Source organism: Ursus americanus, chromosome 15 (assembly GCF_024610735.1).
Source record: "Ursus americanus isolate L20-20 chromosome 15, mUrsAme1.1.p, whole genome shotgun sequence".
NCBI classification, from domain to species: Eukaryota; Metazoa; Chordata; class Mammalia; order Carnivora; family Ursidae; genus Ursus; species Ursus americanus.
In genome coordinates, this window is record NC_142141.1 from 2,008,920 (window position 1) to 2,031,099 (window position 22,180).

Here is a 22,180-nt window from a genome sequence, read left to right on the forward strand (position 1 = left end):
TGCTAAGAGCTTGACGGTGAGCTGAACTGTAGCCAAGTTCCCTGGGTGCCTACCTAGCCCAAGGCGGAGCTTGGTGGGAGGTCTTGACCCACCTGCAGATGGAGTACTCCAGAGACCTACTGGTCCAACTGGTACCCTCTCACTCTTGTATATCTGCTGAGGGCTGGGCTTCAGCCAACTAACTAACTGCCCTCCCACCAACACCGAAGGGCAAATGCACCTCAGGCCCCAACATCACACATCACAGGCAGGACCCAGCTTCATCTTGAGCTGACTTCCTTGTTGCCATGCAACAGCCACTCACCAGCTGGAAGACCTTGGGCATGGCCCTCCCCGGTTTCCCTCAAGTTAACAGAGGCAGCAGCACATACTCCACATACCATCAAGAGCTGGGCCACCACCAGAGAGGCCCCTTCTAAGTCAGTGCTAAGAACCTTCTGGATGCCCTTGACATAGCTGTCAGCCTGGCACCCAGCACCCACTCCCCTCATCAGCAAGAGTCCTGTCAGTGACCCAGGGGCAAAAGGAGGTGACTGGCTGCTTTCATGGATTCTCACAACTGCCCTGTGAGGTGATGGGTATCACACCCATCTTTCTAGACAAGGGAAGGACCTATGCAAAGCCAGCTTGAAAAGTGGCCTGGCCGAGACTCGAATCCAGAACTGTCCAACTGCTTGTGGACCCTGTGGCGCTGGTGCCTGGCCAGAGGCAAGGAACAAACCCTTACTGTGGTTACAGAGCACCCTTAGAGTGCTGGGGGCACTGGGAGACTATGGTGCAACAACAGATTTGTGAAGTCTGGGACAGACTTGCCAACAAACTGTCAACATCTTTGCACAGGCGGAATGCTATGGAATGCTCCTCCAATCCCTCTGTTCCCAGCTAGAGAAGTCTCCTTAAAGACCTGGCTCAACTCTTCAGAGAACCCTTCCTAATGTCCTCATGGCTGGTCCCCACCCACCCTAGCCACAGCCTAACTCCCAGCATAACCTCTATCTCATGTCTGCCCGGCCACATTTCCTGCTTCCAGGGCCAAGGGATGGCTCTAATTCACTGGCCCTGGGCCACACACACAACAGGTGTCCAGGTTAGGACAGAGTTGGCAGATGTTTCTAACGGCAGCTTCCACTTTGCTCCCCAGGCTGCTCCAAGCCCACAACTGGTCGCCAGACCATCCTGGCCTTGGAGGGGACCCTTCCAGCTAAACCTGCCTCACAGTACCAGTAGAGCCAGACTCACACCCTAGTGGGGACCCAAGGCTTTTTCCCTCAGGCCTCATCCCATTTAGGAAGCTGAGAAACCCACTGGATGAGCCCAAAGGCCACCAAGGCCTGGCTGCCTGGAGAGGCTACTCCAAGATCAGCTGTGGGGGGGTCAAGGGCATGTTGGAAGGGCAGCCCCCACCAGGCCCACCTCTGATCCCTTCCCACTTCCTTCCCTTCTGCGAGGGAAGCAGAAAGACCCCTGGAACACCAGGAGCAAGAAAGAGGCAGGCAGGGCGGCTGGCCAGGTTTGTGCTCAACTGTATTCACTCAGAGACACGTGGCAGCTTACATTGGACAAAATGAGTAATAAAAATTGGCTTTAAATACGGAAAAACCAGGGAGGGCCCTGTAATCCCATGCTACCCTAACACTGGGATCAGGACGGCCATCACAATGTGGGAAGGACCAGAACTGGGGCCTGGGGTGCAGGCACACACACACCTCAGCCTACCCCCTTCACACACACGCACTCACATACACACCCCACAGGCACACACAGGGAGGGATGGGTTATTGCTGGGCACATGTGTCTATTGTTAAGAGGGGAGTCTGGAATGTTTGAGAGTCGGCCAGGGACAACCTCCTCCCCCCTTCCCATGGCCTGGGCTGGGGTGTTTCTGCAAGAGGTGTCTTCAGGACAGGGCCCAGCATGAGGGGCGAGGCACCCTGGGAGCTGGAAGGCAGAGGCAGACCCATCTGGGACAGCCTGGGCAGTGGACTGATGGGTCCCAGGGTCAGCCCAATCTCTGGTCACACTTTGGCACAGGCCTAGGGGATACAGAGGCCCCAGATCCAGCTTTGACAAGTGCTGAGAAGGGACAGCATTGGACCCCAGAGGTGGTGGCCTGAGCCCGGGGCAGCAGAGGCAGGCATGAGTCTCACTCGGAGGTCGGCGGTGGCGAGCACAGTGCTGGGGGCTCAAGGGCCTTCCTGGCCCAGTCTCGGCCTGTTCAAGCTGGGCCCAAGGAGCCTTGAGTTTGGCAGTGGCCCTGCTGCCAGCTCCAGGGTGGGTCTTAAGAACGCTCTGGTTGCTATATACATTCGTACAAATACATAAATACAGAAAGCCCCGAGCTCCACAGACAAGAGCTGAAGGGACGCACCTTTGTCCCAGGGACAGCCCAGGTCTTGCCCGAACTCAGCCAGACCAGGGGCTGAGGGGCAGAGGACACCGGGGACAGCTCCGGCTGTGTTCCCCAGGCCACAGCTTGCGTGGGCAATGGGGAAGACCACTGTGCAAAACTGTAAACAGCGCTCGGAGTAGCTGCTACCGCCAACCACCGGTGGGGGCCTCAGGCTGGGGGCTAGAGGCGGGTGGGGAGCTCGAGGCGGGTGGGGAGCTCTTCCTCACTGTCGCTGCAGTTTCCACAGCAATCCTGGAGGGATGGGGAAGACACGGAGGGAGAGAGGCAGAGCGAGTGCCATTAGCCACCAGTGCCACCACCCAGGCCGGCCCTGCCAGGAGCTGCCTGGAGCCATGCTCTGGGCTGGGGGCTCCCCACGAGGGGCCTGGAGCAGCAGCTCAGGCCAGACATGTGTGGACATTGGTGCAGAGGCTACTGGCAGCAGGCTGAAGTAAGAGGGTCCAGGTGGATCTCGGGCTTTGACAGAGCAAGGCCCTGTCCAGACCCTCTCCCCTGGGGATGGTGGAGGCGGAGCATGGGGGGACAGATGGCTAAGCAAGGCTAGCAGCTTGAAGGTGCCAGGGTGCAGGGAACGGAGTAGTTGGGGGAAGGGGGGAGCGGGCACCAGACTTCTTTCGCCCACATCTCGCCTCTGCCATGGAAGGGCTGCCTGTGGCTCCCCGAGGCCGGGCAGCAAGGCCAACCCACGGGGAGCCCACACTGCTCACCTCTGGAAAGAGAAAAGAGGCCGTGAGCCCAGCCAGGGGTAGGGGACCGGCGGGAATGAGGCCAGAGACCCTGGGCACACGTGGCACGGCTGGAAGATGCCCACTCCCAGTGCACGCGGGCACCAGCTCTGCCTCCCGCCCACCGTCCCCTACAGCCAGGAGAGGGGCCAAGACAGGACAGTGCTGGGGGTTACCTGGCGGCTGAAGAGTCTCTGCAGCAGTCCCTTCTTGGGGGGTGCAGGTGGCTGACCCTTCCAGTCCAGATCTGGCGGAACCGAGCCATCCAGCCCAAAGACATTGAGCTCCTGGAAGCACTCGGTCTCCACCATCTGCCGAAGCACAGGCAGCCGTGAGAGCCGGCTCCGGGGCTGCCCCTCTGGAGCCCGGCCCACCAGCTGGCCAGCTCCTTACCTCATTCTGCCAGGGGATGGGCACACTGCCCGTGGCAAACTTCTGGTAGAAGTCCTGGTCAGTGGGCTCCAGCTCCACACCCTTAACTGTGGAAAACTGTTCGATGTCCAGAACATCCTTGCAATAAATGGCCTGGGGCTGGTGGGGACGGAACAGCAGTCAGACGGGAGCAACAGACTCCCGAGCAAGCACACACGCATGCCTGGCCGCCTACGCGCCCGGGCAGCTCAGCCCCGGAAAGCCCTGCAGCCTTGGCCTGGCTGTGCCCCAACCCTTGCAACTCTCTGATCCGAGTCAGAAACTAGGTACCCCATGCACTTCCTAAGCACAGCAGTCCCTTCTCTTTGAGGTAATTTCCCCTCTGTAAACTGGGGATCATTACCCTTCATTGCTTCTGACTCATGAAGCTACGTAAAGGCCATGCCTCTCCAGGTCGATGGGAGCCGACCTGCTGCAGCCAACCAGCCCCCACAGTGCCTTGGGGAATCAGTGGCAGGTACCCCCTTCAACCACACATGGCTGTTGGGGGTATCACAGGTGAGGTGCGTGCAGGCAGATCTTAGCTGGTCCTTTCATCTGACCATCCCCATGCAGGGCCTGGAACGGATAGGTCCTCTGTTCCAGGATGTCCAATGGCCTGCTCCATCCCCTCAAGCTTCATGGCCAACCAGAGGATTAGAACAGTCCTCCCAACTCCCCACATCCCCGGAAGCCCCTCCTGGGAGCCCACCTCACTCCAGAAGGCCACTGTCTCTTTCATCTTCACATTGTTTTCTAAATCCTACTATTAAGGACGTCAATTAAAACAACATCGTTATGTAAAATGGTACAGCTGCTTTGGAAGACAATCTAGCATTTCCTCAAAAGGTTAAATGTAGCATTACCACATCAGCCAGCAATCCCACTGCTAGGTATACATCCAAGAGAAATGAAAACATATGTCCCCACCAAAACTCGCATGTCAATGTTCATAGTAGAAGAATTACTCATAATAGGCCAAAGTGGAAACAACTTCAATGTCCATCAACTGATAAATAAACAAAATGTGGTGTATTCACACAATGGAATATTATTCAGTAATAAGAAAGGAACAAAGTAGGGGCGCCTGGGTGGCTGACTTGATTAAGTGTCTGTTTTCGGCTCAGGTCATGATCCCAGGGTCTTGGGATCGAGCCCCACGACCCTGGGATCGAACCCCACATCGGGCTCCCTGTTCAGCAGGTAGTCTGCTTCTCCTCTCCCTTTGCCCCTCTCCCCTGCTCGTGCTCAAATAAACAAAATCTTTAAAAAAAAAAGGGGGGGGTGGCGCGCCTGGGTGGCTCAGTCGGTTAAGCAACTGCCTTCGGCTCAGGTCATGATCTCAGGGTCCTGGGATCGAGCCCCACATCAGGCTCCCTGCTCAGGGGGGTGTCTGTTTCTCCCTCTCCCTCTGCCCCTCCCCACCACTCATGTGCTCTCTCTCAAATAAAATCTTCAAAAAAAAAAAAAAAAAGGAACAAAGTACAGGCTACAATATTGATGAACCTTGAAAACGTTATGCTAAGAGAAAGAAGACAGTCACAAAGGACCACGTATTGGATAACACCATTTGCATGAAATGTCCAGAACAGGCAAATATACAGAGACAGAAAGTAGATTAGTGATTGCCAGGGCCACAGGGAGAGGGAAATGGGGAATGAGTGCTAATGGGCATGGCGTTTTTGTTGGGTGGGTGGAAAGGGGTGATGTGAATGTTCTAAAATTGATTATAGTGATGGTTGCACAACTCTGAATATGCCAAAAGCCACTTAGTTACACATTTTAAGTGAGTGAATTATGTTATGTGCATTAAATCTCAACAAAGCTATTAAAAATGACATCAGCATCAAGCTTGCTTCTCATCCATTCCATCTAAAAAGTTAAATTCCGGGGCACTGGTTTTCTAACTTTGAAGACTTGGGGTGGTGGGATGATTTCGAGGTTAAATGAGATGATATGCACTGCAAGCAGGAGTACACCTGATGGGGGGGCCAGCCCTGAGGCAAGCTGCTCTCAGTTCAATCACTCCCAGCAAAGCCCACACCCCAGGGTGCTGGTGAGGCCTACAAGGCACGATGCTTCCTAAGCAACGGCTCCCTAGCTGGCCTCCGGCTTCTACTCACCCCTCCAGCCCTGCCCCCACACCTCGCAAGCCTGCTCAACATTCCCTGAAGGCCCCGTGTCACACTTAGAATAAAACCGTGCGCCTCTCCCAGCCCATGCTCGCTCTGGCCACACTGGCCTCCTCGCTGGTCTATCACACTCGAGGCTTCTCCTTCTCCCTGGAATGCTCTCACCCCAAAACTCGGCACAGCTCTCTCCTTCACATATTTTAGGCTTCTGCTTAACCGTCACGTCCTCACAGACCACCCTGTCTAAAAATACTCCCGCCCTCCATCATTCCCTATCTCCCTCTTAGCCGGATTTATTTTTTTCACACTACCTGATATTCTTTTTCTCTTAGTGCTTTCTTTCGCCATGCTCCCCACTACGACAGGAAGGCAGGACTGGGTCCTGCTGACCTCTTTATCTCAGGTCTGGCACTTACGGGCACTCAGATATTTGTTGAGCGAATCAACAGTCACTGTGTGGGTGACAGCTATCAGCCTGGCCTGCTGGTAAACTGTCAATGCCAGGACCGAGTCCTCTTACACATGGGAAGGGGGCAAGCACCTAACTTCATCTTGGCCAGTCACAATCTTCCCTGTGACTTCACGCACAGAAGCCCGAATTCAGATGGGGGACGATTAACAGGTTGAAGCAGAGCCAAAAGATGAAGCCTGGCAACATTGCATGACCCTGACATGGGCCCTATACTAGGACCTTCTGGTGAAATGAACCAATAAGCTCCATGTTGGACATAAGTTTTAGCTGGGTTTCTGCCACTTGGAATATGAGGACTCGAGGATGTCTCCGCCCACAGAACGCCTGATCCACTGAGCTGCTCAGTAAATGGGTAAGACTCTACGAGGGTGAAGTCCGCACTGCTTGGTGCGGTGCGCAGCCGATATTCAGCCGCCTACCCCTGCAGGCAATGGCATGTTGGTTTTCCTTCAGGAAACTGACCTCCCCCACTGTCAGTGGCTCAGGTGGGCCAGTGATCCAAGTGTGGCCACCGAAGGGCCTCCAAACAATCAGTGGAAGTAAGCGCTAGCCTTAAGACTTTTCTTTTTCCCTTTTAGGACTTGCTTTGAAATGACTGGGCAAGAAGTACACTGTGCCTCCTGGGCTGGCTGAGCTGGTAGGATGAGGACCTGAAATGCCGGGTCCACACCATGGCCACACCCTAGGGGAAGCAGCCAGAAAGTAAAGACTGCACACTGGCCAGTACAGTGGGGAGGGAGAGGAAGAGAGAATTCCTGCAACGTTGTCGGAGCCCCAGATCCAGGGATGCCAAAAGCTTTCCATCTGTGTGAGCCCACTGAATTATGTTCTGTAGGGCAAGCCACTTGAGTTGGGTTTTCTGACACTTGCACTGAAGGTGTGCTGAGCGCGCCTCCAAGAGCCCCGAGCCCCCCTCGGCCCGCCCTCAGCACGAGTGGAAAGCACTCACATCAGGCTTGAAGGGCGGCTCCAGCATGCCAGCTCCCAGCCGCTTGAAGTTCAGCTTCTTGAAGAGGGGGTGTTCCTTCACCTCGCGGGCACCACCTCCCCGACACCCCAGGCGCTCAGCAGGGTCCTTGCTTAGGAGCTGTGGCAGGGCAGGGGCGGTCAGGGTGGCCCCGGAGAGGTGCCCGCTGCCCCCGGCCCCAGGCCTGACGGCCGCCTACCTGGGTGCAGAGCGAGCGCGCCTGTGGGGAAAAGCGCTCCGAGTATTCTTCGGGCACCTCCTTCACCAACCGCTCCACCTCCTCTCGCTTGATTTTCTTTTTCCTCTGCTGGAAGGGGGACTGGCCTGCGATCATCTCGTACAGGAGGCAGCCTAGCGCCCACCAGTCTGGGCTGAATGTGTACCGCTCATTCTTCACCACCTCTGGGGCTGGGCAGGGTGGAACAGGAGTGAGGGCTGGGCAGGAGGGAGGAACCAAGCCCTGGGGCCCTGGGAATGCCCAACACACACCAAGTGGGGTGTTTGTTGTAGTGGCCGCCTGCCGGCAGGCGCTCCCCCCAGCCTGGTAGGGACTTCAGCACATAGGACAGCACATGCCCCGTCAGAGAGCCGATGTGGCCCTGCAGGGGGCCAGTTCTTCTGATTTTTCAAGAGAAGTCAGCAATCCCTGTTTTTAATGTGAAGCTGTCTGGCCTATCAAATGTTGGCAACCCATTCCAATTGTTTTAAAAACAATTTGATTTAAACACAAATATAGGCCACATCAGCCCTGTGTGGTTACCAGTTCGCAATCTCTGGATTTAATACAGAAAGAAGAAAGAAGAAACTCCTCTGCTGCGTGCCCGCACCAGCCAGGGTGGGCACACGGGAATGGCTGCCTCTCCTACCTCTGCACCTTCAAGGCAACGCCGGAGCCAGTACGATTGCTTTCCAGTTGGGCAAAGTGAGGCTGGGAGCAGCAGTACGTGGCCCAAGGACACACCACAGACCAGAGGTGGGTCCTGTACCTGGGGCTCTGTCTGCCGCGTCACACGGTCCCAAGGGGAATACGGGGGCACATCTTGGCACTGCAGATGGGCACTCCCTCTTGGAACCTGGGCAGTTCAGGGGAGGGCAGGACCAAGGCCCTAAAATCAGCCCCTTCTCATCCCTCTCTGGCAGCCACCTGCAAGCCCAGCCAATAGCAGGAGCTCCGTAAGTACTTGGTAAATGAGTGTGTGTTCGCAGGTGTGTGGGGCCCCGGCTGAGTCTCGGTCCTAACTTATAAAAGAGGGATATCAGCTCTTTCTACTCCCCGAGACACAGAAGAGGTGGAGCCCAGCCCAGGACAGCAAGGGGACCCAGGAAGCAAGGGGGTCAGGGTGGAGGGAGACTCACCCATGTAGCCCACAGTGCCCACACGACCCTTGATGGTCTGGCCCTCTGGCACGTGCACAGCCAGCCCCAGGTCAGAGATTCGGATGTGACCTGAATGTGGGTGGAGAAGCAGGGGGCCCACTAAGCAGGTGGTCCAGACACTGCCCTACTCCACGGCACCCCACCTCTGTGGCCCCCCCACCCACCGTGGTCATCCAGTAGGATGTTCTCTGGCTTCAGGTCCCTGTGGGGAGAGAAAGGTAGGGTCAGACGTTGTTCAATTTGCAGAGGAGCCAGACGGGACGCCACCACCTCCTAGCTCACTCGTCTCCTGGGGTGGAATACGCAGCAAGGTGCGGGAGCCATTTATTGCCAGGGTGAGAGACGGCCCTGCCCTCGCCCACAGCAGCCTCGACCTGAGGGAGCAGCCCAAGGATCTGTCCAGCCAGGACCCTTCCTGGGAGGCCCCAGGCAAGTGGAGAGCAGCCCCCACCTGGGGGGAGAGCACCAGTAGCCTTGCTCACCACTAGTGTTGAGGGAGCCCCACCCTCCCCCCCAACTCTGGTGGCTGACTCTACCTTTCCTGTCAAATGGGGCTACTCATCTGTCCCTTCATGGGGCTGCGGCGAAGTTCAAATGAAATCACTGCCAATGACAAAAGGCAGAGCCGTCCGCTGCCAAGCCCCGCACGCCAGGCTCTGTGCGCTCTACCCCATTATCTCATTTGGGTCCTAAAACCACCTGCGAGGCAGGAATTATAGTCTCTGCTTCCCAGAAAAGGAACGAGGGTAAAGAGCAGGGAGCCGACTGGCCCAGGGTCACACAGAGAGGGGTGACGACACCGGCATTCACGTGAGTGAGCCAGACCCGGAGGCTCTCAAGTGCGGCGGGCACAGCCAAGTGTGGAGCCCCAAGCCCGCGGCCGGCAGGGCTCAAACCGGCTTCTGCGTGCCCTGGCGGCCCTGGCACCCAACCTCTTTCGGCAGCCTCCACCCATGCCCCGCTGCAGTCCCCGCGGGGAGGCCCAGGCCCGCCACCTGTACACGATGCGCTCCCGGTGCAGGTCCTCCAGGCCACAGCAGATCTCCGCGGCATAGAAGACGGCCCGAGCCTCGGGGAAGCCGGCCTGGCCCATGTGGTAGATGTGGAACTTGAGGTCGCCTCCGTTCATCAGCGTCAGCACCAGGCACAGCGCGTCCTTGGTCTCATAGGCATAGGCCAAGCTCACCTGTGGCCGAGGGGAACCGAGCCCTCAAGTAGGAGCCAGGGGCCACCCGGTGGCAAGGCTGGCACCAGCCGCCCAAAAAATCCTTCTCAGTGCCACTCCTTGGGACCCAGCCTGCTCCCCAGGCCTGGTGTCAACACCCCAAACCCGCCCTTCCCAGGCATCTCCGAGGGCGGGAAGGCAATGCCTGGAGGGGACGGGGCAGGGCAGGAAGAGAACTAGCCCGGTGAGTGGGGAGGGCAGCGCAAGCGCGTGACCAGGGGGAAGGGAGGGGGTCTCCTGTCTGTACTTACTACAAACCTACTGTTCACTTTCTCCAGGATCTGCTTCTCATTGAGCGCCATGGCTTCCCCTTTCCGCTTCTTGATCCGCTTCTTCTCCAGCTTCTTGCAAGCGTACATCTTGCCTGTTGCCCGCACCTGGCAGGCACACACCTGGAGCCGAGGTAGACGAGCAAATAGGGACCAGCTGTGCCCTTCCTGGGGCTACAGGAGTTCGGGGAGGGGGGCTGGTCCAGGGCTACTGTACCCCACCTCCCCACTCCATCAGGGGCTCTGGCCCTGCCACTTACCTCACCAAAGCCACCTTTGCCCAGGACCCGGTACTGCCGGAAGGTGTTTTTGGTCACTGGCTGCCTGTGGGTAAGGGATTTCAGAGCAAACACCGGCTGAGCAGGGGCCCAAGGCCCGGGAGACTCCCAGCAACTTGGCCTAGTGTGACCCAGCCCTCAAGGAGCTCACCTTTCCAGCCACTTCCACTGTAGGAAACGGTTGAAGTAGACGCTGTCGAGGTAGTCGGCAAAAGGAGCCACGCTCAGGTACTCGTGGGTCAGCCTGTTGGGAGGGCCGGCCACGGTCAGCCCCTGACCCCCCAGGTTCTCGGCTCGTTGGGCCGGACCCCTGTTATGTGCACGCTCAGTCTGAAAGGCAGCACCCTCGGTCGACCCTCTTGCTCACCCGACCAGGCAGGAGCCACGCACCCATGCAGAAGCGGAAGATGCTACAGAGAGGGAAGGCAACCTGCCCAAGCCCACGCACAAGGCCAGGGTGAGAGGCTGAGCTCCCTCACCGGCTGCTGAGCTGTTCACAGCCTTCCGGGCCCACAGAAGCCCCCTCCTCAGGACACAATTCCAGGCCTGTGGGCAGGGAGAGGCTTACCGGGTGAGCTCCTGGAAGAGGTCTTTGCAGGGCCCCTGCTCCAGCCGCTGGGAGCAATTAGTCACCAGCTGCCGGGGGACCTCAGGGATGAGGTCAGGACCCTAGGAACAGGCAATAAAGAGGTCAGTGCAGGGGGCTCCCTTGGCCAGCTGCCCCCTCCCAGGCACAGACAGCTGATATCTTGGGCCCGGGCTAGGCGCAGCTGTAGGCTAGTGGTACGCCAGCCTGCCCAGTTGCTGAACTCGGTTCCACTGTTACCCCTGAGGTAGGGTGAAGCCGAGCCACTGGCAGGCTGCCCGGCCTAGCCCACCCTCCTGGGCTCCCTGCCCGCGGTGTGCCTGGTGAACCTGGAGCAGCTCCAGGGCCTCTCTGCCCAGGCTGTGGTCATTGCTCTCCCCATCATGGAGCTCTGCCCACTGCTGTCATCCCTCCATCACTGCTCACTCACCGTGTGGCTCAGAAAATTCTGCATTAGCCGCCGCCCACAGGCCTTCCGCTTCTCATCAGGGGTCACTTCATACTCGGCCTGCAGGGTGGAAGGCAGAGAAGCCTGAGGTTGGGGAAACAACAGGTGTGGGGAGATGGAACACATTTGACCTGGGGACTCTGGACACCCTCAGGGCTGGCCTGGGCCGCACTCACCACTCCATCCAGGAAGGCAATGCAGCGGGTCAGCTCGGGCCTCGTCGCGCAAAACTCTCGGAACAGCAGGCGCCCAATGGGCTGCCGCTCGCACAGGCTGTGGTAGTCACGCTCTGCAAGCAGGGGTAGGAGCTACTGGGTTCCCAGACCTGGAGCCTGCCAGTGGGGCACTCCTGTCCATACTGCCAGGCCCTGGGCCCCAACAGCGGCTTCCAGCCCTGTAGTATGGAAGCCATTATCTCCTTTAGAACCCTTACCACAACACTGAGGTGGGCATTACTCTTCTTTCCATCATAGCTTGGGACTCTGAGGCCCAGAGAAGCCAAGTAATTAGCTCAAGGTCACACAGCCAGGAGTATGGCTCCAGAGCTGGGCCCTCACCTCCCCCTGCTATCTCCTGGTTCACACCACCTACATACGTCACAGTGCCGGGCTTGGGTGTGGTCTGTGAGGTTCCGGCCTGGCCCAGGCTAGGCCCAAACCTGCTGCGTGCCTGGCGAAAGTGCAGGAGGAAGCTGTGGCTTCCGGCAAGCTCGAGGCTAGGCCTCCTTCCCAGGCGGTGGAAGCAGCCATAGTATACTCCTTGCCCACGTGCAGGCTGTCAGAGGGGCCTAGGCCACCTTGGGTGCCGCGCAGACCTGGGGCCTCGGCCAAGATAAGCAGGAACTGGGGTCCTGGCTCTTCAGGTCCAGGTTTTGGTGCTCCCCACCTGCCACTCACCCTGCTCCGGGCTGGGCTGTGCTAAGCACGGGCTTGGGGCTCCTCATACAGTCCACTCGTGGGCGGACTCCAGCCTCCCCTGTGCCCTCTGTCCCTCAGACCCTCGGCCTGACCCTCCTTTGCTCTGCATCTCTCAGACTGCCCCCAATCTGACCCTGCCCTCCTCCCCGCATCCACCCACCCCCAACCACCTCAGCTGTCCTGTTTGCACTGTGCTCTCCACCCATCTCAAGCCCCGGAACTGAAACTGGGTTGGGTGGTGCAGCCTCAATCTTCCTGCTCCCCAGACCCCCCAACCCCGCCTGCCCCTCTGCGCCCGGGGTGAGGTCTCAGGGGAGGCTCCCCCAACACCCCCGGGTCTCCACCCGGGCCTCACCGAGGCGGAGCCGCAGCTCTTCACACTGGCTGATGTGGGGGAACTGCAGCATCTGTCGCCATTTCTTGCTTTTGCCTTTCCGATTCCCGCCACCACCTATGGGAGCAAACGGGCGCTGGGTCTCCAGTCCCACCGCTACCCCGCTTCCCTCACCACTTGTGGCATCCAAAGGCCTTCTGGGCTCAGCCCGGGCACAGCCCACTCTAGAAGGCACCTCAGGTCTTCATTCCACATGCTTCAGCATGCTCTCGCTGGGCTCTGGGACACACAAGGTCCCCTGGGCGCTCTTGCTGGGGGCTCCTGGGCTGGAAGATCCAAGAGGGGTGGTAGGGACAGGCCACCGGGAGTAGGAATGGGGGTGGTGGGTATGGAGGGGGGGCTTCCGGGAAGCCTGAGCTGCTTCCTACCAGGTAAGAGTTTCCCAGGGGAAGAAAGTAGAGGACATGACAGTGGTGGGAACTACCTAAGTCAGGGCACGGAAGGGAGAGATTCCAGGACATGGGGACATGCCTGAGACACGCCAGAGGCACAGGACAGGCTAGGTCCCTGGGAAGGCTTCAGGCCCCCATTACCTGGCCCTGTGCCAGAGCTATCAGAGACTCGAACAACGTGGTGCCAAGAGGACTGGCATTCGGGGTGCCCACTGCAGTACCAAGGGCTTCTGTGACCCCGATACCCGCCTCATTTTACCTAGCTGACTCCCTGTGTGTAGCTGCTAAGACTAGACTAGCAGCCTAGGTGCCTACAGAGCCAGACGGGTACGGTAAAAGTGGGCCAGATGTGAGACAATAGGGAGTGGTGGGGAGTGTGGTGAACTGCGCTGCGCATGCCCCTTTCAACAGGGGCAGCTGCAGCTTGGTTGTCGCCAGACAGGAATGCAGGCTCAGTGTGCCCGGCTGGGAATCTGAACTGTTATGTGAAAGACTGGTTCGTATTTTTTGTAAAAGCCCACTGCAGCCAAATGAATTAAACATGTTAGAGAGCCAGATGTGGCCCATGGGCCAAGAGGTTGAAAATGGAAGGGCCCGAGTCTTGGAGCCCCACAGACATAGATCTGAATCTCCAATTCACGCTTTAGGCCCATCACTTGCCCTCTATGTACCTCAATATCCTCATAGGCCCTTTGGATCCAAAACCACCTCTTAAGGTGTCGACAGGGTGACTGGGAGAGTCTGTGTCTAGCATTCTGCAGGGCGGGGCAAGAGGTGGGCCTCAGCTCCAACAACCATGGCAAGCTCAGACAGCCACTTTCCCTTGCCTGACCTCAGTTTCCCCTCGGTTTAGCCAGCCTTATTTCCATCTGGCCTGGCTGAAGGCAGGTGGCACAGGAGAAGGGGCTGCGCCAGGGAGGGGGCAGAGCTGGGTGCCTCCCTGGGTTCTGTGACCTAAGCCACCTGGAGGAGGAAATGTTGCAGGACACCCATTGGGAAACCTGCTAGCAACCCTGCTGCAGGCTGCCCCCAGCATACCCCACAGTCATTGCTCCACTGTGAATGAGCAACAGACCCCCACCCCCAAGCCGGGGCAAGGCCTCCCCAGAAGGGGAACTCCTCCCCCACCCCCACAGGTCCCTCACCCAACCCTCCATCCGCTGGCCTCCCCCCACCAGTTACTTCCTCCTCCCCCTCCTCCCAGCCACATCAAGGCAGCAAGAGTCACATGCAAATATCCTGTCCTGGAACTGCCACCAGAGTCAGTGGGGCTCCTCCCTGGCCTGGCCTAGCCTGGCCCCCTCCCTGTGCCTCTGGGGCAAGGAAGGAGGATTAAACAAGGGCCCCCCCCGCCCCGCCCAGTGCTGCCCCACTTCATCCTCACAGCAACGCTGCTACGCTAGGCACAACCTCAGGAGAAAACGGAGGCCTTGAAACGAGGAATCAATTTGTCCAAGATCACAAAGCCTGGAGGTGCCAGAGGCAGGATTCAAACCCAGATCCCTAGGACCACAACCCATGCTCCTTTCCAACCCCAAACATTCCACGCCAGTCATCCCAGGGTTCCCAAATCACTTAGGGCCTCAGATCCCTTCGGAAGGTGGCAAAGGCCTGGCCCCAAGCTGTCAGCCAGCTAATGAAGGGATTCCAATGCAGCCAGCCACCTATCACAGGGTTTAGGACCTAGTGACAACCGGGATTTCTTTTAGTTCTCATGTCCCATCCCCAACCATTCCACAAAAAGGGTTACTAAAGTTTAGAGAGAAGAGACTTCTCTAGAAGCATGCAGGTGGGAGGGGCAGAACCAAGTTGGGTAAGGGTTCTCCAGGGGAGGCATCAGTCCAGGTCTGGCCGTACCCCACTACGCCTCACCCACCGCTTGAGGAAGCCTGTCGGGAGATGCCACCCTCCCCGGCCAGGCAAGGCAGTGCTCTCGGCAGGCCTGAGGACTGAACTGGCTACAGCCCTAGGGAGGGAGGCCTGGCCAGGCTCTCCCCACCCCTCCTCCCTAGCTGGCTAGATGACGAGGCAGAACAGACTCGGCAGATGCCCCCAGAGGCTAGGAGGAAGGCCTAGCCCTGAGACTCAATAAAGGACAAGAGATAAGGAAGGCTCTGGGCACTAAGGACCCAGCCTGCCATGCCAACTTCCAGGCAGCACCTTCCAGGGGGCAACACACACTCAGCACGCAGAGGGTTGCAGATGCCGTGCCATCTGAGGGCTCCTCTGGGCTGCCTACAGACTATATTAGGGACATCCTGTGTCCTAGGCCTGGGTCAACCACAGCCTCACTGTATGACTTGGAGGCTAGTCCCTAGTCTGAGCCTGTTTCCACCTGTAAAATGGAGCAGAAAAGTGAAACAGATGACTCAGCCTGGAAGCCCAGCAAGAGTGGAAAATGACAATGTCATGACCTCCCTACCCTAGAGTTCAAAAAAGAAGGGTCTTGTTCACTTGCTGGTCCCCAGCACCCTAGACAGGACAGGGCACAGAATGAGTGTTCCATGATTATGTTACTGAGGTGGACAATGGCAGATGAAGGCCAGACTAACCACAAGGCAGTGAGGGCCAGGTCTGGTTCTGTGTGTTCCCCAGGACTCTCAGAGAGCAGGTGCCTTGTAACATTTGGGGTGGAAACCCTGAGGAGCTCAATACACACTCACCAAACTTGCTCCCTCTGCCAGGCCTTGCACTTACAAGTCCTGCCAGCCCCACATGCTCTCTTCCTTCAAAGCACAGCTCCCACTTATTTCTGTGACCGTTTAGCCCGCTAGACCGTGGGCTTCCTGAGGGCAAAAACCATGACCCATTCGCCTCTGTCCCCAGTGTCCTGAGGGACGGTGCAACATATGTGATCAGCAGTTTCCCCAAACCGGGTGGGCTGTGGTACCGCAGTGGCTCCGCTCATTCATTCTCCCAGCCTTTATCCTGCACCAACTTTGTGCGGATCCAGGCTGGGCGCCAGGGTCTGGGCCTGAGGCACGTGGGGTAGGCTACCCTTTCTTGGGGCATCTTCTCACCTATCACCTGCGAGAGGCCTCAGGCTCTCCAAGGACCCAGGTCCCACCCTTCCCTCTTCCTTCCTCTCTCTTTCCCTCACCGCACCCCCACCCCCCCGCGCGCGCCGCGAGGGCGGTGGCCTGACCCCCGCCCCTTCCTGGGCCCCGGCACCCCGGGGCAGGTGCGGAGGACTACCGGCCGGAAGGGCTCGCCTCTGCGCGGGGTGCGGGGCGCGCTGCCCTAGGGGATCTGGCGACTGGGGCGCCCAGCCGAGCTCGGAGGCCGCGCGCCCGCGTTCCCCGCAACCGGCCGCCTGCTCGGCCGCCTCACCTTCCCGGGCCTTGAGTAGCACCGTGTTCGCTACGATGTTCTCGAGCTCCATGGGCTGCGGCGCCGCCGGGCCCGCCGGCCCGCGCCGCCGGCCGGGATCGCTCGCGGGAGCCGGGGCCGGATGGCGATCGGCGCGGCTCGGCTCGGCTCGCAGTGACCGCGCCGCGGCCTCCCGGGCCTCCCCGGCCGCCGCCGCCCGCCGCGCACACTCCGCCCCCTCCCGGGGGCCACCCCGGCGCCGGCCCGCCCAGCCCTGCCCTCTGTTTACTTTACGCGGCCAATAACCAGGCGGGCGCTCCCCGCGCCGTCTTGCCATTAAGCGGCCCCTTCAGTAACCCCCGCCTTCCGAGCCAGGGATTCGCTCCGAGGAGCGGAGAGGCGGGACTTAATACGTCATCTCTTCCTGGTTGGTCTGCGGTGGTGTTCAGCCCCTAGGTTCGAATTTCTGGGCCTTCGTAGGATAGCGAACTGCCAATTAGGGCCGAGCCCTCTGCTGGGACAACGGAGGTGAGTCCTCTGGGTCACGCCCTGGAGGCCGGATGTTTAATTGGATAAAGGGGCGTCAGTCATTCTCCTCGCTGCACTTTAACTGGGCCATCCGATGGGGGTGTGGCTCGGGTCCCTTTGACTAGCCTTGGCTTGTCTAAGGTTTGTAGTGGATGCACTTGCTGTTTTGGGCCTCCTGAGGGCCGGCTGCGAACTGTTTTGAGCCATGTGTTCAGCCATATTCCTTTGGGTTGGCCCATTCTGGAGAGCGCACAGCGGAAGAGGGGAGAAGTCCAGAGGAGGTGGCCTCCTCAGCGGCTCCCCGGCCTCCGGCCCCCGCCCCGCCCCCGCAGCCGGATGTTGTGATTTCTCCCCACCCACACGGCCTCGCCCGCCCTCGGCTCTGCTGCCTTATAAGGCAGCGCTACCACCCCGAGACGTTGGGGTGAGCTCACACCCATTATACAGGTGGAGAACAGAAGTGCCAGGAGTCCAGCGGCTGGCTCCAGGCCAGAAGCTTGGCAGAAAACAAGGCCAGCATCCTACTCCCTCCACTCCCACTTCACACAACAGAAAACGGAGGCTTGCCCAAACTCAGCGAGTAAGAGTAAGGCAGAACCGAATTCAGCCAGGTTTCTCTGATCCTTATCCATTCATTCATCCAAAAATACAGAGCACCCGCTTTGTGCCAGGCATTGAATCAGGTGCTGGGGAATACAGTGGTGTCAGCAAGATAGCCAAGCTCTCTGCTTAACATGCATAATCAAACAGAATGGTCTCAGAGGGTGGTAGGTGCTATTAAGACATTATGACAAAATACTAAAGTGTGAGGGGGGGATGGTCTCAGGGTGTGACATTTGAGGAGATCCAATAGCCGTGTGTGGCAACCATATTGGACAATACGGAGAATATTTCCATCATCACAGAAATTTCTGCCAGATAGCACTAGTCTGGAGGAAGGAGTGGCTTCCATTTGTAAAAGGTTCCATGGTGACAGCCTGAATAACTGGGAAAAAATGGTGCCACCAACTGAGGAGGAGTGAAGGATGGTAGGCTGAGTACTTTCGGGTCCCCTAAACTTGTCTTTGAACAGGCAGTTCTGCCACCTCTTGAAATTTATGCCCCAAGTCACTGCTAGAGAGAAGTGGGGTATTGTGTGTGGGTATCCAGACATTTGTGAGCAGGAACTAGATGGCTTCCAACTTCTCATCCCATAGACCCATGTCCCAGCTCTACAAAGACAGAAGCCAGAGCAAGAAGATGGTGCCCTTCTGTTCTAGTCCAAAGTTGTTGGAAGACACCCAGATGTGCCGGAAGAACTGGGACAGATGTGTAGGAACTGCTGAGAAGGGGCAGTGTGTCTCTACAGGAAAGTTTCTTTGCAAACTTCTGTAGATTGAGCCTAACCATATACCAGGCTCTGCTAGCTCTCTTTCTCTTTCTCCCTTTCTTTTTTCTTTCTCTCTCTCTGTCTCTCTTTCTTTCTTTCTTTCTTGACTTATTTATTTACTTTCTTTTCTATTTATTTGAGGGGGGGTGGGGGGGGTAGGCAGAGGGAGAGGGAGAGAAAGTCTTAAGCAGACTCCACTGAGATCAGGACCCTGAGCTGGAACCAAGGTCAGACACTTAAGGACCACACCATTTGCATTCAGCTATCTCAACAAGCGGGCCAGGCCATGTGAGTGCCCCTCCCTCTCTAGTGAGATGTGGCAGTTAAGGTTCATAGAGGCTGACAAATTATGGAAAGAGCCCAAATGTCCATTGACTGTTGAATGGATAAAAAAGATGTGGGGGTCTCCAGTGGCTCAGTTGGTTAAGCCCCCAACTCTTGATTTTGGCTCAGGTCATGATCTCAGGGTCGTGAGATTGAGCCCTGTGTCAGGCTACACGCTGGGCGTGGAGCCTGCTTAAGGTTCTCTTGCTCTGGGGCATCTGAGTGGCTCAGTTGTTAAGCATCTGCCTTTGGTTCAGGGTGTGATCCCAGGGTCCTGGGATCGAGCCCCACATCGGGCTCCCTGCCCTGCTGGAAGCCTGCTTCTTCCTCTCCCACTCCCCTGCTTGTGTTTGGCTGTCTCTCTCTGTCAAATAAATAAATAAAATCTTAAAAAAAAAAAAAGAAAGAAAGAAAAAGAAAAGATTCTCTCGCTCCCTCTCCTTCTGCCCCTCCAATCTTTTCTCTCTCTCTCTCTCTCAAAAAAAAAAAAAAAGAGAGAGAGATGTGGTACACACACACACACACACACACACACACACACACAATTGAATACTACTCAGCCATCAAAAAGAATGAAATCTTGCCATTTGCAACAATGTGGATGGAACTGGAGTGTATTATGATAAGCAAAACAAGCCAGTCAGAGAATGACAAATACCATATGATTTCACTCTTGTGTGGAATTTAAGAAACAAAACATGTACATAGAGGAAGGGAAGGAAAAGTAAAACAAAATAAAAACAGAGAGGAAGGAAAACCATAAAAGACTCCTTACAATAGAGAACAAACTGAGGGTTGCTGGAGGGGAGGTGGGTGGGGTGATGGGCTGAATGAATGATGGGCACTAAGAAGGGCGCTTGTTGTGATGAGCACTGGGTGTTATACATAAGGAATGGATCACTAAATTCTACTTCGAAAACCGATACTATACTATATGTTAACTAACTTGAATTTTTTTTTTTAAAAAGGTTCATAGAAGCTGAGCCCCTGACCCATGGTCATACAGGAGGGGGTGGGTGTCAGCGGCCAAGATGGAATTGAAGGTTTCCTGATTCAAGTTCACTGCTGTTTTTTTTCTTCCAGTCCCTGCTTTTAAGCTCATTATTTCCCTATTTTATAAGCTACTGACTTACAGAGTAATCATGAGGGGTATTGTTTTGTTTTGTTTTGTTTTGTTTTAGGAACTTCCTGGTAACAGTACATGAAGTCTTGCATCAGTTAGGACTTCTGGTTACAACTAAAACTGGCTTCGGCCAAAAAAAAAAAAAAAAAAAGGAATTTATTGGTTTAAGTAACTGAAAAGAAGAGGTGGTAGTTCTGACTTTATGTGTCTTTGGATCCCAGGTCTCAAATAGTGTCACTCAAAATTTGTCTTTCCCATATTCTGACTTTGCTTTTAATCTGCATTGTCTTTATTCTCAGGCAGGTTTACTCTCTGAGATGTTAAAGACAGCAGTCAGCTGCCCCATGCTCACTTCTTACCAATGAGGCAACTTCTATGGTAGGAGAAAGCCTCCACCTTGAAGACTGCAGCAAAACTCGTGGGGCTGCCTCTGACTGGTTTGGTCTGGGTCAGGTGTTCGTTTTGAACCAACCACTGAGGACAGAGAGACACAGTGTTCTGATTGGCCAGGTATGGATCACATTCCCACTCCTGCCTCAGCTGAGGGATGGGGTAAGTCATTAGGAATCAGTCCATCTGTATTAGTCACCAAATGCTGGGTAACAAATCACCCTAACACTTATGGCTTAAAACAACAACAACCAATTAGCATTTCTCAGTGTTTCTGAAGTTCAAGAATCAATTATACCAAAAAGAGAGAGAGAGAGAGAGAGAGAGAATTCAGAAGCAACTTAGCTGAATGGTTCTGGCTTGAGGTCTCCCATGAGGTTGCAGGCCAGATGTTGTTTGGGGCTGCAGTGTCTACTTCCAAAGTGGCCCATTCAAACTGGGTTTGGTTGTTGGCAGGTGATTTTACTTTCTCCTCACATGGGCCTCTTTGTAGGTTTGCTTAAGTGTCCTCACAACATGGTAGCTGCTTCTCCTAGAGTGAGCAATCCAAGAAACCAAGGCAGAAACTGCAATCCTTTTTATGACCTGGGCTTCTCCCATATTCTGTTGGACACAAAGAGCAGCTCTGATTCTGATGCAGTGTGGGAAGAGACTGTACAAAGGCATGCATCCCAGGAGGTGAGGATCAACAGAGAACGCTGACTCCCACAGCATCCCTCCATCCTTCCTTCCCTGTTTGTTTTGCTTTTCCTATGTGTAGGCTTCATTCTCAGGCAGGCTCTCCCTAAGCAGTGACAAAGATGGCCCCCATCTCCAGGCTTGCATTCCTGGTGACACCAGTGGGAAGAAAGTGTCTTTTTCCCAAAAGTCCTGGCAAAAGTCCCAAGGCTGCCTCTGATTGGCCAAACATATATATGCTTATCCCTGAACTCATGGCTGTGGTCTAGAGTGACCATGCTCTGATTGGCCAGACCTAGGTCACACACCCAGCCCTAGAACTGAGGGTAGGGCTAGAAGCACTAGACACAGAGAGGATGACGGAGGAGTGGCTCCCAAAGGGAAAATCAGGGTGTCACTACTGAACCACAGTACATGGTTTTGGGGCAGGAGAAACAATAATGCCACCCCATCTCTCTCCCTTGTGCTCCAACTGCACATCTTAGTAGTAGCTCTTGGTTTAGCATTTTTCTCATGGGATCATTTACTTTCTTGGTTCCCTTTCTGTGGTAGGTAGAATTCTAAGATGGTCCTGAGGATCCGTGCTGTATGCATACCTTATCCTAGTTATTCAATACAACACTAATCTAGGTGTTCTGTAGAAGAATGCTGCAAATGTAATTCAGGTACCAAATAAACAGACCTTAAAATGAGATTATCCTTGGTGGGCCAGACCTAATCAGGTGAGCCCTTAAATGGAATGGGGTTCTAACTGGTAGAGGAGATTCAAAGTGTGAGGGAGAGTCAACATGGGGGCGAGTCTCTGTTGCTGACTTGGAAGGTGGAGGGGGCCACATGGCAAAAATACAAGCAGCTTCTAGGACCTGAGGCCGGCCCCTGGCTGACAGCCTGCAAATTGGGATCTCAGTCCTACAAATGCAAGGAACTGAATTCTGCCAATGATCTGAATGACCTTGAAAGTGGATTTTTCTCCAGACCTTCCAGAGAACTCGGCCTTGATCGGTGTCATGGTACCCTGAGCAGAAAACCCAGTCACACAGTGTCAGACTTTTGACCTACAGATTTGTAAATAAATGGGTATTGTTTTAAGCTGCAAAGTTTGTGGTTAATTTTAGGTACCAATAGAATACGGATAAATTTCCCATGGACTCTAAGATCCCTGACATAGGAAACCTCTGTTGGATCTCCTTAACTTCCCCTCAGGAGGACCTGAAACATAAAGTCTCTCTTCCTGCTTCCAGTCCCACTATCTATGAAAGAGATGGGGAGACCAGCTCCTCATTCTATCCACACACTCCACATTCCAGCTCCTCCGCCCTTGGGGGCCTAGCAAGGGAGCTGCTCTGCTCGGCTTTCCACAAACAGCTTGTGCCCTGCCAGGCCCAGGAGGGCAACTTGACCAATCCCTGCTTCCCAGGACTCAGGGACCTTTGACCAATCCTATTGATCTGGACTC

General features: G+C 56.0%; 1 protein-coding gene across 4 annotated transcripts; it reads right to left on the minus strand.

Moving 5' to 3' along the window:
* Nucleotides 1-1,507: 1,507 nt before the first annotated feature.
* GRK6 (G protein-coupled receptor kinase 6) lies at nucleotides 1,508-16,541 on the minus strand. Of its 4 annotated transcripts, XM_087867778.1 has the most exons (17): nucleotides 16,334-16,541; nucleotides 12,573-12,668; nucleotides 11,477-11,589; nucleotides 11,283-11,360; nucleotides 10,835-10,935; nucleotides 10,418-10,510; nucleotides 10,249-10,312; nucleotides 9,971-10,111; nucleotides 9,490-9,680; nucleotides 8,659-8,696; nucleotides 8,474-8,563; nucleotides 7,317-7,525; nucleotides 7,100-7,237; nucleotides 3,529-3,666; nucleotides 3,312-3,446; nucleotides 3,118-3,119; nucleotides 1,508-2,641 (listed from the first exon to the last, which is right to left on the minus strand). In XM_087867778.1, the coding sequence occupies exons 1-17, from the start codon at nucleotides 16,383-16,385 to the stop codon at nucleotides 2,533-2,535; spliced, it is 1,788 nt and encodes a 595-aa protein (XP_087723904.1). In that variant the 5' UTR covers nucleotides 16,386-16,541; the 3' UTR covers nucleotides 1,508-2,532. The 4 variants fall into 4 exon arrangements, with proteins under 4 accessions (XP_087723904.1, XP_045651958.1, XP_087723905.1 ...); XM_045796002.2 differs by lacking the exon at nucleotides 3,118-3,119 and having other exon boundaries at nucleotides 16,334-16,540; XM_087867779.1 differs by lacking the exons at nucleotides 3,118-3,119; nucleotides 16,334-16,541 and adding an exon at nucleotides 15,925-16,030.
* Between the last annotated feature and the right edge of the window lie 5,639 nt (nucleotides 16,542-22,180).